Source organism: Octodon degus, unplaced genomic scaffold (genome assembly GCF_000260255.1).
Source record: "Octodon degus isolate 3935 unplaced genomic scaffold, OctDeg1.0 scaffold00014, whole genome shotgun sequence".
In the NCBI taxonomy this organism is placed as follows: Eukaryota; Metazoa; Chordata; class Mammalia; order Rodentia; family Octodontidae; genus Octodon; species Octodon degus.
In genome coordinates this window covers 10970350-10982880 of record NW_004524590.1, presented here as the reverse complement: position 1 = coordinate 10982880, position 12531 = coordinate 10970350, and the positions used below count along the sequence as shown (strand labels likewise).

The 12531-nt window shown below is 44.7% G+C and overlaps 1 protein-coding gene across 1 annotated transcript in view; it reads left to right on the top strand.

The window, feature by feature from the left end:
- Window positions 1-12531, top strand: part of Cfap221 (cilia and flagella associated protein 221) — an 85503-nt gene that overhangs the window by 42372 nt on the left and 30600 nt on the right. Inside the window, exons 13-16 of the mRNA XM_023709684.1 lie at window positions 256-363; window positions 686-820; window positions 9103-9261; window positions 10550-10641. Coding sequence (XP_023565452.1) covers window positions 256-363; window positions 686-820; window positions 9103-9261; window positions 10550-10641 — 494 coding nt within the window. The remainder of the gene's footprint in view (window positions 1-255; window positions 364-685; window positions 821-9102; window positions 9262-10549; window positions 10642-12531) is intronic.

Below are 12531 nucleotides of genomic sequence, written 5' to 3'. Positions count from 1 at the left end.
AAAAAAAAAAAAAAAAAAGTATTGTGGTACGTTTCTAGAGGCAAACCATGTGGCATGAGGAAGCAACTATGAACAAAATTGGTGCGTTCCAGCCCAGAAAAGAGCTCAGAACTGGCTCTTATGTCTGCCCAGTGCTGTCCAGACCAACAGTCTAAACTAACAGTTGCCACAGTCCAATAGCTATAGGTGTGGTAGAACACACCAAATGGGGTGGGGGGTCAAGATATTTAGTCAGTTGTTTTTCTTTGCCTCTAGGTTCCTCAGCTGTACAAAATTAAGGGATACCAGCCATTCTCTATCCATGAGTCTTCAACAAGTTACAAATCTCAAAAGCTCAGACGGCCCCTGAAGCAAGGAGCTGAGGTGACATAACCCTACCTTCGAGAATAGCTCTCACAGGGCTGGGGAGATAGCTCAGCAGTCCAAGCACCTTCCTGGCAAGTGCAAGGACCTGAGTTCGATCCACTATACCACATGCCCTGGAAATCTGGGCATACGATGCAGGCCACCAAAGCCAGGCACAGTGGTACACACTGTAATCCCAGCACTAGGGAAGCTGAGAAAGGAGGATCACTATGAATCCAAACTACATAGCGAGACCCTGTATCAAATAATTAATTTAGCTCTCACCTTCAGCCCTTTGTCCTGGCATCAAGATTTATAGGCTGTTCTTGGTCCTTAACAGGATGAAGTCACCACCATCATAGCACTTCCAAAGCAGAGCTCAACCTCTCCACTCTCTGGCAAGCCCTCAATCTTGAGCATGAAGCCACCTGAGAACTTGGGCATGTCCCCGGACTATGACCCACTATATATCTTTGTAAGTAACAATTGGCAGAAGGCTTGTACTCAGTGTTCCTTTAGTTTAGCAGTTACCCTCTAACGATGATGGCAAATCTTTTAGCGCTCTCAGTGATAACAAGTAGCCGATTGCAACATTTGTGCCACAGATTTGCCGCCACTAAAAGACACCAAAACACTCACTGGGAATTTTTTCTCTCTGTATTATCAAGTGTTAAACTATAGCATCCTCAGAATTGCTTGGCCTTATGTAATTCTTTAGAAAATATTAGTGTTTCTGTCTCTTAACAATTCCAGCATTTATTTTTATAAAATACGGTCTTTCTACTTGCGTAGGACATATACATATAGGCCGAGGAAGAAATCAAGAGAAATTAGAAAGTACATTTAACTGAATGAAAGTGAGAACAAACAAAAATTTGATGGAAATTGTATTGCATTCCGTGCCTGTATTAGAAAAGAAAAATCTCGAATGAACGTCCTGGGCTGACCCTTCAAGAAAGTAAAACAAAAAAAGAGTAGATTAAGCCCAAACTATGAAAAAAAGAATAAGCATCAGACTGAAAAACAAACAGAAGCAACACAAAAAATAGAGGAAAACTTATTGTTACCAAAATAAATCAAGCAGACTAACCTCTAACCCAAATGATCAGGAAAGAAAGACAAAAGACACAAATTACCAATATCATGAATGAAAAATATGACATCACTAAAGATCCTAAAGAGATAAGTTAATATTTTGAAAAACCTATGCTGATAAATCCAACAACTTAAGTTAAATGTGGAAATTTAGATAAAGGCACAAACTATGAAATCTTATTCAAGAGGAGAAAAATAACACAAATAGCTCTGAATCTATTACACAAGTTGAATTTATAGTCAAAACCCTTCCCACAAAGAAAAGTTCAGGATCAGGTGCCTAATTACTAATCATCTTCTGGATTTCAGCAGTGTTCAAAGTAATTTAGTCTTTTTCATTTTTCATTATATCAATATAGATCTTTTCTTTCTTTCTTTTGGTGAGTTTGGCTAAGTATCTATCTTGCTTATTCTTTTAAAGAACCAACTCTTTGATCCATCAGTTCTTTATACTTTTGTTTAGTCTCAATCTCATGAATTTCCATTCTGATATATATAATTTCCTTGTTTTTTTAAATAATTTTATTTATTTTTTTTAATTGGTAACTGTGGCTTTATTTTTTATTTATTTTTATTTATTTTATTTTTGGCAGAACTGGGGATTGAACTCAGGCCCTTGCGCTTGCCAGGGAAGCACTTATTCCACTGAGCCATCTCCCCAGCCCCTAATTTCCTTCTTTGTACTAACTTGGATTTGATCTTGTTTTTCTAGGAACTTGAGGTCTATCATAATTTATCTGGCCTCACTCTTTTTTTCTAATATGGCCACTGATAGCAATAAACATCCCCCTAGGACTGCTTTCATTGTGTCCCGTGGGTTCTGATATGTTGAATCATTTCATGCTAAGAACTGTTTCATTTCTTCCTTGATCTTTTCCTGTGGCCCACTGATTATTTAAGAGTGTGCTATTTAATCCCCGGGTATCTGGCTAGTTTCTACTGCCATTGACGTCTAGTTTCAACGTGCTATGATTGATAACATATATGGGCTAAATTATTTTGTGTTTATGTAAGTAAGCTTTGTGGGCTTTGTGTGGTCTATTTTGTTGCTGAGAACATGCATTCTTTTTTGTGGGACATAACACTCGGTAGATACCCATTAAGTCCATTTGTTCAAAGGTATGACTCAATTCTTTTTTTTTTTTTTTTGCCGAACCAGGGATTGAACTCAGGTATTTGCACTTTCCAGGGAAGTGCTTATTCCACTGAGCCATCTCCCCAGACCTTTTAATTCATTTCTTGGTGGATTTTTTTTTTTTTGTCTAGTTGATCTCTCTATTTGTGAAGGTAGGATGCTAAGGTCCCCAACTATGATTGTGTTGATGTTTACCTCATCTTTGATGTTCAGGAGTGTTTTGTGAAGTTGGTTGGGCCAGTATTTTGGTATACATATTTACAATTGTTATCTATTTCTGTTAAACTGATCCCTTAACTAATATGTAATGGCCTTTGCCTTGTCTGATCAGTTTTTGCCTAAAATGTGCTTTGTTTGAAAATGGGATAGCTACTCCTGATTATTTGCTAGCTCCAAGTGCATGGAATATTATTCTCCATCCTATAGTTTTTAGTGTATGAATTTCTTTTTGGATTATATGTGTCTTTTATACACAGCATAGCATTGGCCTTTATTTTGTTGATCCAGGCTCCTGATTGTGCCTTTTGCTTGGGTGCTTGAGCCCATTTATAATGATTTTTTTTTTGCTCCAAATGCCCTCAGGGCTGGTTTGGCTGGCTGGAGTGTTGTGGGGATCGAACTACAGCAACCTGAGGCTGACAGCTTTGTGGAAGCAGCCACTTAAAGAACTGAGCTAGGGCCAGGCCCCCAAGCCCATTTATAATGAGAGTTATTGCTAAAAGATAATGATTTATTCCTGTCATTGCATTATTTTTCGGTTGCTGATTCTCTTAATTTTCCCCCTTTTGTTTAATTGCTCATCCTGCTTGGTGTATCTGTTACATTGGCGGGGGGTTCCCACATTTTTGGCTTCATTATCTCTCATATGTCCATGAGAATTTTGGGGAGTGCTGGCGTGGTGATCGCGGAATGCTTGGACTTCTCGTCAGGACATACTAGTCTCGGTTAGAAGTTGTTTTGGCTTACGACTTGAAGCCTTCACTGCAAGCTCCCCTGGCCTTTAAGGGTGGAGCTGAAAAGTCCGCTGTAATTCTAGTGGGTTTACGAGTGATTTGTTGCTTTTCTCTAACAGGTTTTTAAATACTATTCTTGTGTTGGACTTCTGGGATTTTAACTACAATGTGTCAGACAAGCTCTTCCCTGGTCGTGGCATGTGGGGATCCATATGACTCACTTACCTGTGTATTGAATTCTTTCCCTTCTTTCTCCTACTTGGGAAGTTCTTTTCAATTGTTTCTATAAGCAGACAGTTCTGTTCCATGAGTGCTGTCCTCTGTCTCTTCTCTAACTCAAGTTGGTCTTCTTTAGGTCATCTAGTAGCTGCTGGATCAATTTTCCTTGTCCTCATTGTTTTTAAGGTATCTCTGAGTATGCCTCCGATCTGCCTTCTAGATGTAATATTTTCTGCTCACAGTTTCAGTAGAATTTTTCATTCCAAGATTGCTGTTTGGCACTTTTGATGGACTCTAATTCTCTGGTACATTTGTCATTCATATTTTGAATCATTTTGGTTAGCTCTTCTGATTTTTTTTCATTTGAACCTTTTTAGGCTCATTGATCAGTGTGTTCAGTAAGTCCACTGTGTTTGGTTATATCGTTTTTGAGCTCATCGAGTTTCTTTGTTGCTTCTGAGATGATTTCAAGCAATTCAGCCCCATGGCTACTGCTTTCCATCTTGTCAGCGCTGCTTGGATCGCTCTGGAGTAGTTGGCAGTTCTGCAAGGGTCTTGTTCTCCAGCCGCATGGATGCACCATGCCAGCCTGTGAGCAGAAGGCCTGCTGATCCTGCCGTCCTTCTGGGCCAGCCTCCTGCTTGCAAGTGGTGCTCTGGGCTTGGCTAACTGCAAGATTTTGTCTTTGTCCCAAGATCTGACCCCTGCAGCTACTTTGGAGAGGGCAGATGTGGCATAGCTTGGCCAGGCTTGGATTCTCTGTGGACCTCTTCCAGGGACCTCGAGGTCCTGCTCCCTTCACTGCATGCCAAGGACTGCAGTCACTCTCTGTCTGCCCTCCACAAACCTTTAGCAGAAAGCCCTCTGACCCAAGTGCCATTCTGAATCCCTCCACTCACAGTCCTTTTTCACTCATTGTCCCAAGAGCTACATTCTCATGTGCTCCTTGCCCTCTTCTTGTCCAGGGCTCCTCCATGGGCGCACACTAGCAAATGTGGGCAGTGCACTGAATGTCCTATTAGTACAATCCTGGGGAAGAATGGGTTGCTCACTATCTGTGGGTCAGTCAGCCCTTCTCTCCCTAACGTCCCTCCACTCCCAGCCTTGGTTCCTCACTGTTGCCTGCAGGTTCCCCAGTGCTGCCGTGTTGTCTCTTACACCTGCTCTCTAGCTTTGCGTTTCTCCAAAGCCTTGGCTCTTGTATATCTTCCTCACAGTGCTCCTTTTCCTGGTAAGGTGGCTGTGAGCCTATTCCACAGCTAGGCCTCCAGTGAGGTGCTGTCTCCCTCCCTCAGATAGCCTAGTGCTCTCCCAAGATGGTCCAGGTAGGCCAGGCCTGGACTGAAAGGGGAGCTGTGATCCCACAGTGGTTTGACTCCCCCTTACACTGGATTTTGTAAGGCTTATGTAAGAACATTCTTGGCAGCTGTGTATGCTCCAAGAGCTAGGGTGGGGGTTTACCAAAAGGTTACTGCACAATCAAATTATAGTATGAATATACAACAAGATATTTCTCTGTAATAAAAGCAGGAACTTTTGGTAATATAACAACATGGATGATTCTCAAAATAATTTGTGATGAGTAAGAAAAAAGAGCACATATTGTATCGTTCCATTTGCATCCAAAGTAACCCATGCAGAAAGAGCGCAGGTCACTGTCTGCCTGGGGCTGGGTTCAGTCGGCAGGATAGAAGGACCACAAGTGGTAATGGAAGGATGACAAAGGGCCTGAAATAACCTCGGGGGTGATGGGAATGTGTATTACAGTATGTATATGGCAGTGATGTTTTGCAACTATAACCTCAGTCCTAACATAACAAATTGTATACATCAAATATGTGGTTTGTTGTACAGCAATTTACATCAGTACAGAAGTGAAAGAAACTATTAGTACACCTCAAGGAAAAAAACAAAAGACAGAAAGAAGGAAGCAAAGAAAGAAAAAAAAGGAAAGAGGGAGGGAAGGAGGGAAGGAAAGAGAAAGAAGAAAGAAAGAAAGAAAGAAAGAAAGAAAGAAAGAAAGAAAGAAAGAAAGAAAGAAAGAAAGAAAGAAAGAAAGAAAGAAAGAAAGAAAGAAAGAAAGAAAGAAAGAAAGAAAGAAAGAAAGGAAAGAGAGAGAGAGAAGACAGAACGCGAGGAAGGACTGGTGATGACCAGGAAGGCATCGTGGCAAAGCCCTGGGGTGAGATCTGCACAGGAAGCCTACGAGAGGGAAGATGAAGGGCCCTGGAGGACAGAGGTCTAGGAAGGTGGAACCCCACACACCAACAGCGCAGTTCAGAGAATGGATATACTCAAGGATTCTCAAAGACACAACATTCAAATAAAGAAAACAATTATAGCCAGGTGTTGTGGTGCACACCTGTGAGCTTAGCTACTCCAGAGCCTAAAAGGCCAGAGGATTGCAAGCTCAAGGCCAGCCTGGGCAATTCAGCAACACCCCATCTCAAAATGTAAAATCATTTTTAAAAACCCAAGGATGTAGCCCAGTGGTAGAGCGTTTGCCTAGCTTGTGCTAAACTAAGTCCAGAGCTGGTGAGATAGCTCAGTGGTCTAAAGCACCTGCTTAGGCAAGCTTAGGCAAGCATGCAGGGACCTTGGTTCAATCCCCAGCACCACATGCCATGCCAGCCTTACCCCCAGGGTGGGCTGAGCTGACCATAAAAAAAAAGAAAGAAAGAAAACATTTTTTAAAAAATTAAAAAATAAAATAAAATAAAATTTTTTAAAAAAATAATAAAATAAACTAAATCCAATCCCCAGTAGAGACTTCAAAAGAGAGGGGAGGTAGAGGGAGAGAAGAAGTAGAGAGGGAAGAATGGAGGGAAGGAAAAGGAAAGAGATAGGACAGGAGGCGAGAGGCAGGAAGGATAAACTCTAGGAGGGAAAAAAGTCAGTAAAGGTCCACAGGCATTCCAAATAGGAAACAAAATTAAAAACTAAAATTTGATATGTTTTAAAGGGTTTATGTAACATTTAAAAATAGAATCCATGTAGCTTTGGTACTAGAACTCTTTTCCAACAGCCACAGTACTGAGTTTAGTTTAAGTGGTTTGGTTTGCTTTGTGTCATGCTGAGAAGAAACACAGGCACAAGGCTAGTCGAGGCAAGCACAATCTCGAACCTTCCCACACAAGACATATAAACCCAAAAGCCAAAAGACTTACATGTTTACACACTAACATCGAAACAAATGCTATTCATTCATTTTCAATTTTTCGAGACAAACTGTGAACAAAACATGCAAGTCTTGGTTGTGGTTCCCGAGTGTGAATGTTAATAATATAAAAGTAAAAGTGTGGAAGAGAGATGAAAGGGAAGGCAAATAATAATAATAATAATAATAATAATAATAATAATGTTTTCAGTTTGCCTAAAGAGAAGATGCTCAGTGTAAGATGATGAGCTGGGTACGAGGACACACGCCTGCAGTCTCAGCCACCTGGGAGACTGAGGCAGTGGATCGCTAGGTCCCAGAAATTCAGGACCAGCCTAAGCAGCATAAGGAGACTGTCTCAAAATCATAATGAAACAAGGAATAGGAGGACAAGTGCATCATTTCAGGTAGAAGGGCAAGTTACTAACAAGGACAGTGCAATTTTCAAAATTGAAGAGAAGTTCCTTCCTGTGGAGGGAGAAAAGCTTCGCCTCACACAGTGATGATTCAGTAGCTCCTGCAGGAGCTTGAAAATCAAGGAGTGGAAGAATAAGCAGAATGTTTGGAATTAGTGCTGTGACCCTCAGAGGCTCAAAATCTAGAAACAAAGGAAAGAAACCACTACTGGGCTGGGCCTGGGGACAGGCAGCACCCGCGGAGCCCGTGGCTGGCTGTTCATGGCAAATCCTCGCAGCAGCGTGATGACACCAGGAGACACCACCATATGCATTCAATAGTTAAGGGAAATGAAAACTGAAATCATCCTGGAATGACTGCTCAGACCGCTCTACCCTGGAAGTGGTGGCCACCAAGGGGAATCTGAAGTACGGTAGCTATTGGAGACAATGTTGTTGGCATTTCCAAAATCACTGCTTTCATCTCAGCACCTTCTCAGTCAACCAGAATAGGAGACACCCCAAAGGGCACATGGGCAATTTCTTCCTCCCTGGTGCTATGCACCTCTGCCCCATCCTTCCTCCAGTAGCGTGTGGCCAGCCCCATTCCCATCCCACCACCTGCTCCTATATGCTGCCCAACCCTTGCTCTGCTGCACAGACCCATGAAGGTGTGGGCTTGTTTCTGTAAAGCGGGCTCCCTGTCCACCCCTCCTCTACATGCCTCCACCAGAACCCCTGGGCATCTTCCCCAAGGCCTTCATCCTGACCAAAGCTGCAGCTCAGCCTCTCACACCCACAGCCCACAGCCTCTCCAGTATTCTTGGGTCACCTGCAGTCCACATCTGGACCCTCCCAGATGTGCCTGGGGGTGGCTGAGACGCCTCCCCATCTAGCTATAAGTTCCTTAAATGGAAGTGGGGAGAGAGCCTTTGTTTCTCAGTGAGATCAGAACCCCATAAATCAAATGGAATTCTGAGGGGGAAAACCAAACAAAGAAAATGAACAAAATCTTAGCCTAATGGTTCCTAAACATTTGAGATTAAACAGCTGTCAGGGAAAATCTGTGCTGTTTAGGACAAAAGCAGGGTATTCATTGTGCAAGCTCTGAGAAGAACATTAAAGGGCTCTAGATTTTAGTATTGTGATACAATTGTTCTGTGACTCCATTAGTTCTGCCAGAGAATTAGTTTTAAGGAAAAAAAAAAAGTTTTAAGGAAAAAAAAAAAAAAGAAAGAAAGAAAGAAAGAAAGAAAGAAAGAAAGAAAGAAAGAAAGAAAGAAAGAAAGAAAGAAAATCTCAAAGCCAGATACTACAACCCAATGGAGCCTTCCCGAATTAAAAACATTACCTAAACAATGTTAAATGCTGGCATTTCCGGGTATATCAAATGTCACTCTCTTCTCAGTCCTCTCTTCAAAGCAGTTTCTAGGAGGCTATTTTTCTTCTCAGAACCAGAAGGTCATTTGCTTTTGAAAACTAGTTTGCTTATTTGATCATTCCCCCTAATCCATCATAATTACAAACAAATACTTTAAGACGCGATTTTCAGTTGTGCTTCTTCCCCTGGGTGGTTAGTAAGCTCACAAGGCAAGCAGAGAAGCCCTCGACCCCACGAAGCAGCGTTTATGAGTGACAGTGGCCACTCACAGTGTGGCCAGCTCCGGGGCATCTGTGCTCTCCAGCTTCCCTTTCCCAGACGAGTGTGAGTGTTGGTGGGAGCCAGGGAGGCTGTTAGCTGACGCCCGTCCTTAGCCGACCTTGGAAACCGTCAACAGAGAGTTCTTCTTCTCTCTCGCACAGAATCCCAACCCGGGCTTATTTGCCGTGAAGCACCCCCTGACCTACTCAGAAACGCTGATAGATTACCACCTGTGTACCCATCCCAAGTACAAGTTCACCCACGAGGTGCACTGTGGCTCCAGCATCCCTCTCACCCAGAAGCAGTTTCTCCATCACACGGTAATCCCCCACCCGGCCCCCTGGCAGCGCTGGCCTTGGGTTAAAGGGAGATGCAAGGGACAAGGTCAGAGGGTCACAGCTGGGACTGAAAAAGAAGAGGCATCCAACCACAGCTGCAAACAGCAGCCCTCCTGGATCCAGGTGCAGACTCAGGACCCTGTCTGTCCTGTCAGAATTCACCTGTGAGCTCCACACTACCCGTGTCCAGGGTCCGCACTGTTTCACTCTCAGGCGACACCTGGTGCTCATTCATTCATATTTGCACCATGCAAAAATGGTCACCTGAAAGCAGAACCACACCACGGCCTGGCCTCCTTTTACTTGGTCCCAGTAAGTTTAGAAACCCTTGAATGGCCCAAGGGTAACATGACACTGAGCAGAAAAGAACTGGCTCCAAAGAATTCTTTCTCTCCCCGGGTGACCAACCTGACCTAAATGCCCCAGAACCCTTGCGGGGTCCCCACAGGCCCCTCAAACTCAAGCACTTCCCAAACAGATCATTATCCTTGCCCAGCTTCCACCAGTTGTGCCCCAAACCACCTCCTCTTCCTACATCACCCACTTGCTTTTTTGTTCTGTGGGCAGGATTGTACATAGAATTTGACGCTGTGCATAGACTTCATCTCACCCTCTATCCCTCCCCCAAGCTCATTCCTCGTGTCTAAGGAGCCTGCCTCTTATATGTGTAGCCTGCTGCTCTCTCCCCGGGTCTCCCCTCCCGCCCCCCACTGGCTCACACTGCTCCAGTCAGGCCTCTGTGGAAATTTTCCTTTCTCCAGTCTGATCATGCTGGTTCCTGCTTAGAAGTCCTCAGTGGAGCCCTGCTGCCACCAGGAGGGGCTCCACGCTCACTGGCAGCCCTCATGAGGCCCTTGGTCCCCTGCCTGTATCCCACACCCACCCTGTACTCAGCTGAGCTATGGTGCCCTGAGAGCAGTCACCATCATGTCGCCAATGTCCCTGGGTGGCAGGCCACTTGATGAGCTCCCAGTCCTCTTCAGACATGACCTTAGCACCTCCTTCACAGTGCAGCATGTTCCCTGTGAGGTAATTTATGGGGCAGGGCACCCCTCCTTTATCTCTCATTCTGTGTTACATTGTTCAGTGCCCTTGCTGGAGCAATTACCTTTTTACTTCAGAAAATTTAATTGATCTTAATGAGGTGGTAACTCTTGGGACTAACCTTTGTGACTGGAAAAGCCATTTGAATGAAAGAAGTCCTTCCTAGCCTGCATCCTCCCAGGCAGTTCCCCTTCACGCCATAACCTCATGCCAACTTCTACCACAGGACATTATTCCTGGAATCATGCACTGGAAGAGATTCCAATCCCTGGCACTCTCAGCCCTGCCTGACCCGTCGAAGACAGAGACTACCCACAGGTGAGCCCTCAGCCTCTGCAGAACTGTGAGCCAAAGCAAACCCCTCTCCTTATCATGTACTCGGTCTAAGGCTTTCCACAACGGAAGGTGAACTAAGGCACCCAGCGTCCAGTCCAGTCACCCCGGGTCCACTACCCATGCGCCTGCACAGGTATTTGAGATCAGTCTGTGACCCTAGAACGCTTCCTTCGCCTGCTTCCTTCGTAGCCAGGCGCATGAAGCTGTACTTCCCGAGGCTCATCCAGGCACCGTCCCTTCCGAGGGGCTCCCCTCTTTACTGCCCCCTTCTGCCTGGAGATGGCCTGAGATAGGCAGAAAGCACCCCCCCCCCCACTTGAGTCAGTGACAAGAGTTCAGACAGGCTTGTGCCTTTCTCCTTGTTCATTCACCTGCTGCCATCTCACGATAAAGTCAGCGATCTTGCTCCTTATTTTAGCCTACTTTTAGAATCTAAAATCTCCAGAGCCAGGGAAAATAATAGCATTGCGGTAAGAAGAAAAGCCGGAGACCTGGCGTGGTGGCGCGCGCCTGTAATCCCAGCTCTTGGGAGGCTGGACACAGGCCGATCACTGAGTCCAGTCTACATAGTGAGACCCTGTAGACTCTGTAGACCCTGTACAAAGAGAAGAGAGAGAGAGAGAGAGAGAGAGAGAGAGAGAGAGAGAGAGAGAGAGAGAGAGAGAGAGAGAGAAGGAAAGCCCGAGCATTGGAGACCTGCCTCTGTCCTGGTGGGCGGGCCCCCAGCCCTCTGTGGTTGGGGAGTCGCTTCTCACCCACGACCTTCGAATAGTCACGGGACGAAGTTACCTGATCATGTGAAGGACCTCGCATCTAGGCTGCTGCTAACCTCGATGACGTGCGCCTTCAGCCCGCTGCCAAGCCTTGCCGCCACCCTGCCGCCACCAGATGGCGCCATCACCACCTCAGTGATTGTCTTTTGCTGAGGCCGAGGCCGCTGTAGGAGTGACCGAGCAACCAGTACCACGCAGCTGGGTCTGCGGTGCCTGCCGTCAGGAGCCTGAATAAGCACAGGACAGGAAGTGGAGACTGCCCTGTCTACCTGCTATGAGCAGGACCCATTAGGAAAGCTCGGCCTGTTTTTGTTTCCAAAGTAATGTCCTTGGAGAAAGAAAATCTCCCAAGGCTGTTCTTTCAACAAGCAGATGTGCTTGCCTTGGGCTTGAAATAGCCATGAATTAAACATGAATTCTATGTGAGCTAAAGAAAATTCTCCCACCACGGTTTGCTACTCTGTTTCTGTGTCCGAATGCTCTCTCGGGCCTGTTTGTTTTAAACAAACTGTGGTTACATAACAGCTCAAAAATAGTGTCTTCTACCTTTTCTCATCAAGGGTTTCCAGTAAATCCGAGCTGTTACTTCTAAACACAAAATAATAATAATAGTGACTCCCTTTTAAATTTTGGCCCCCATCCCCACTCCTCGGTACTGGGAATTGAACCCAAGACCTGAGCACTCCTCCAATCCTTTTTATTTTTATTTTTATTTTTGAGACAGGATCTCATTGTCACAACCTTACCTGGGCTGGGCTCACCCTGAAATTCTCCTACCTCGGCCTCCCACAGAATTGACACTATAGGCCTGTGTCACCACAATAAGCTCTTAAATTTGTCTTAATCAGTTTACACTGCAATAACAAAATACCACAGTGTAGGTTAGTTATAAGCGATAGGAACATACTCCTGACAGCCCTGAAGACTGGGAAGTTCAAGGTCAAGGCAGTGGCAGATCTGGTGTCTAGTGAGGGCTTCTTGCTGTGTCCCTCACAAGGAAGAAGGAGCAAGACAATCCCCCAACGAGCCTCTTCTTCTTTTCTTCTTCTTCTTCTTCTTTTTTTTTTTTTTTTTTTTTTTTTTTTTTTTTTTTTTTTTT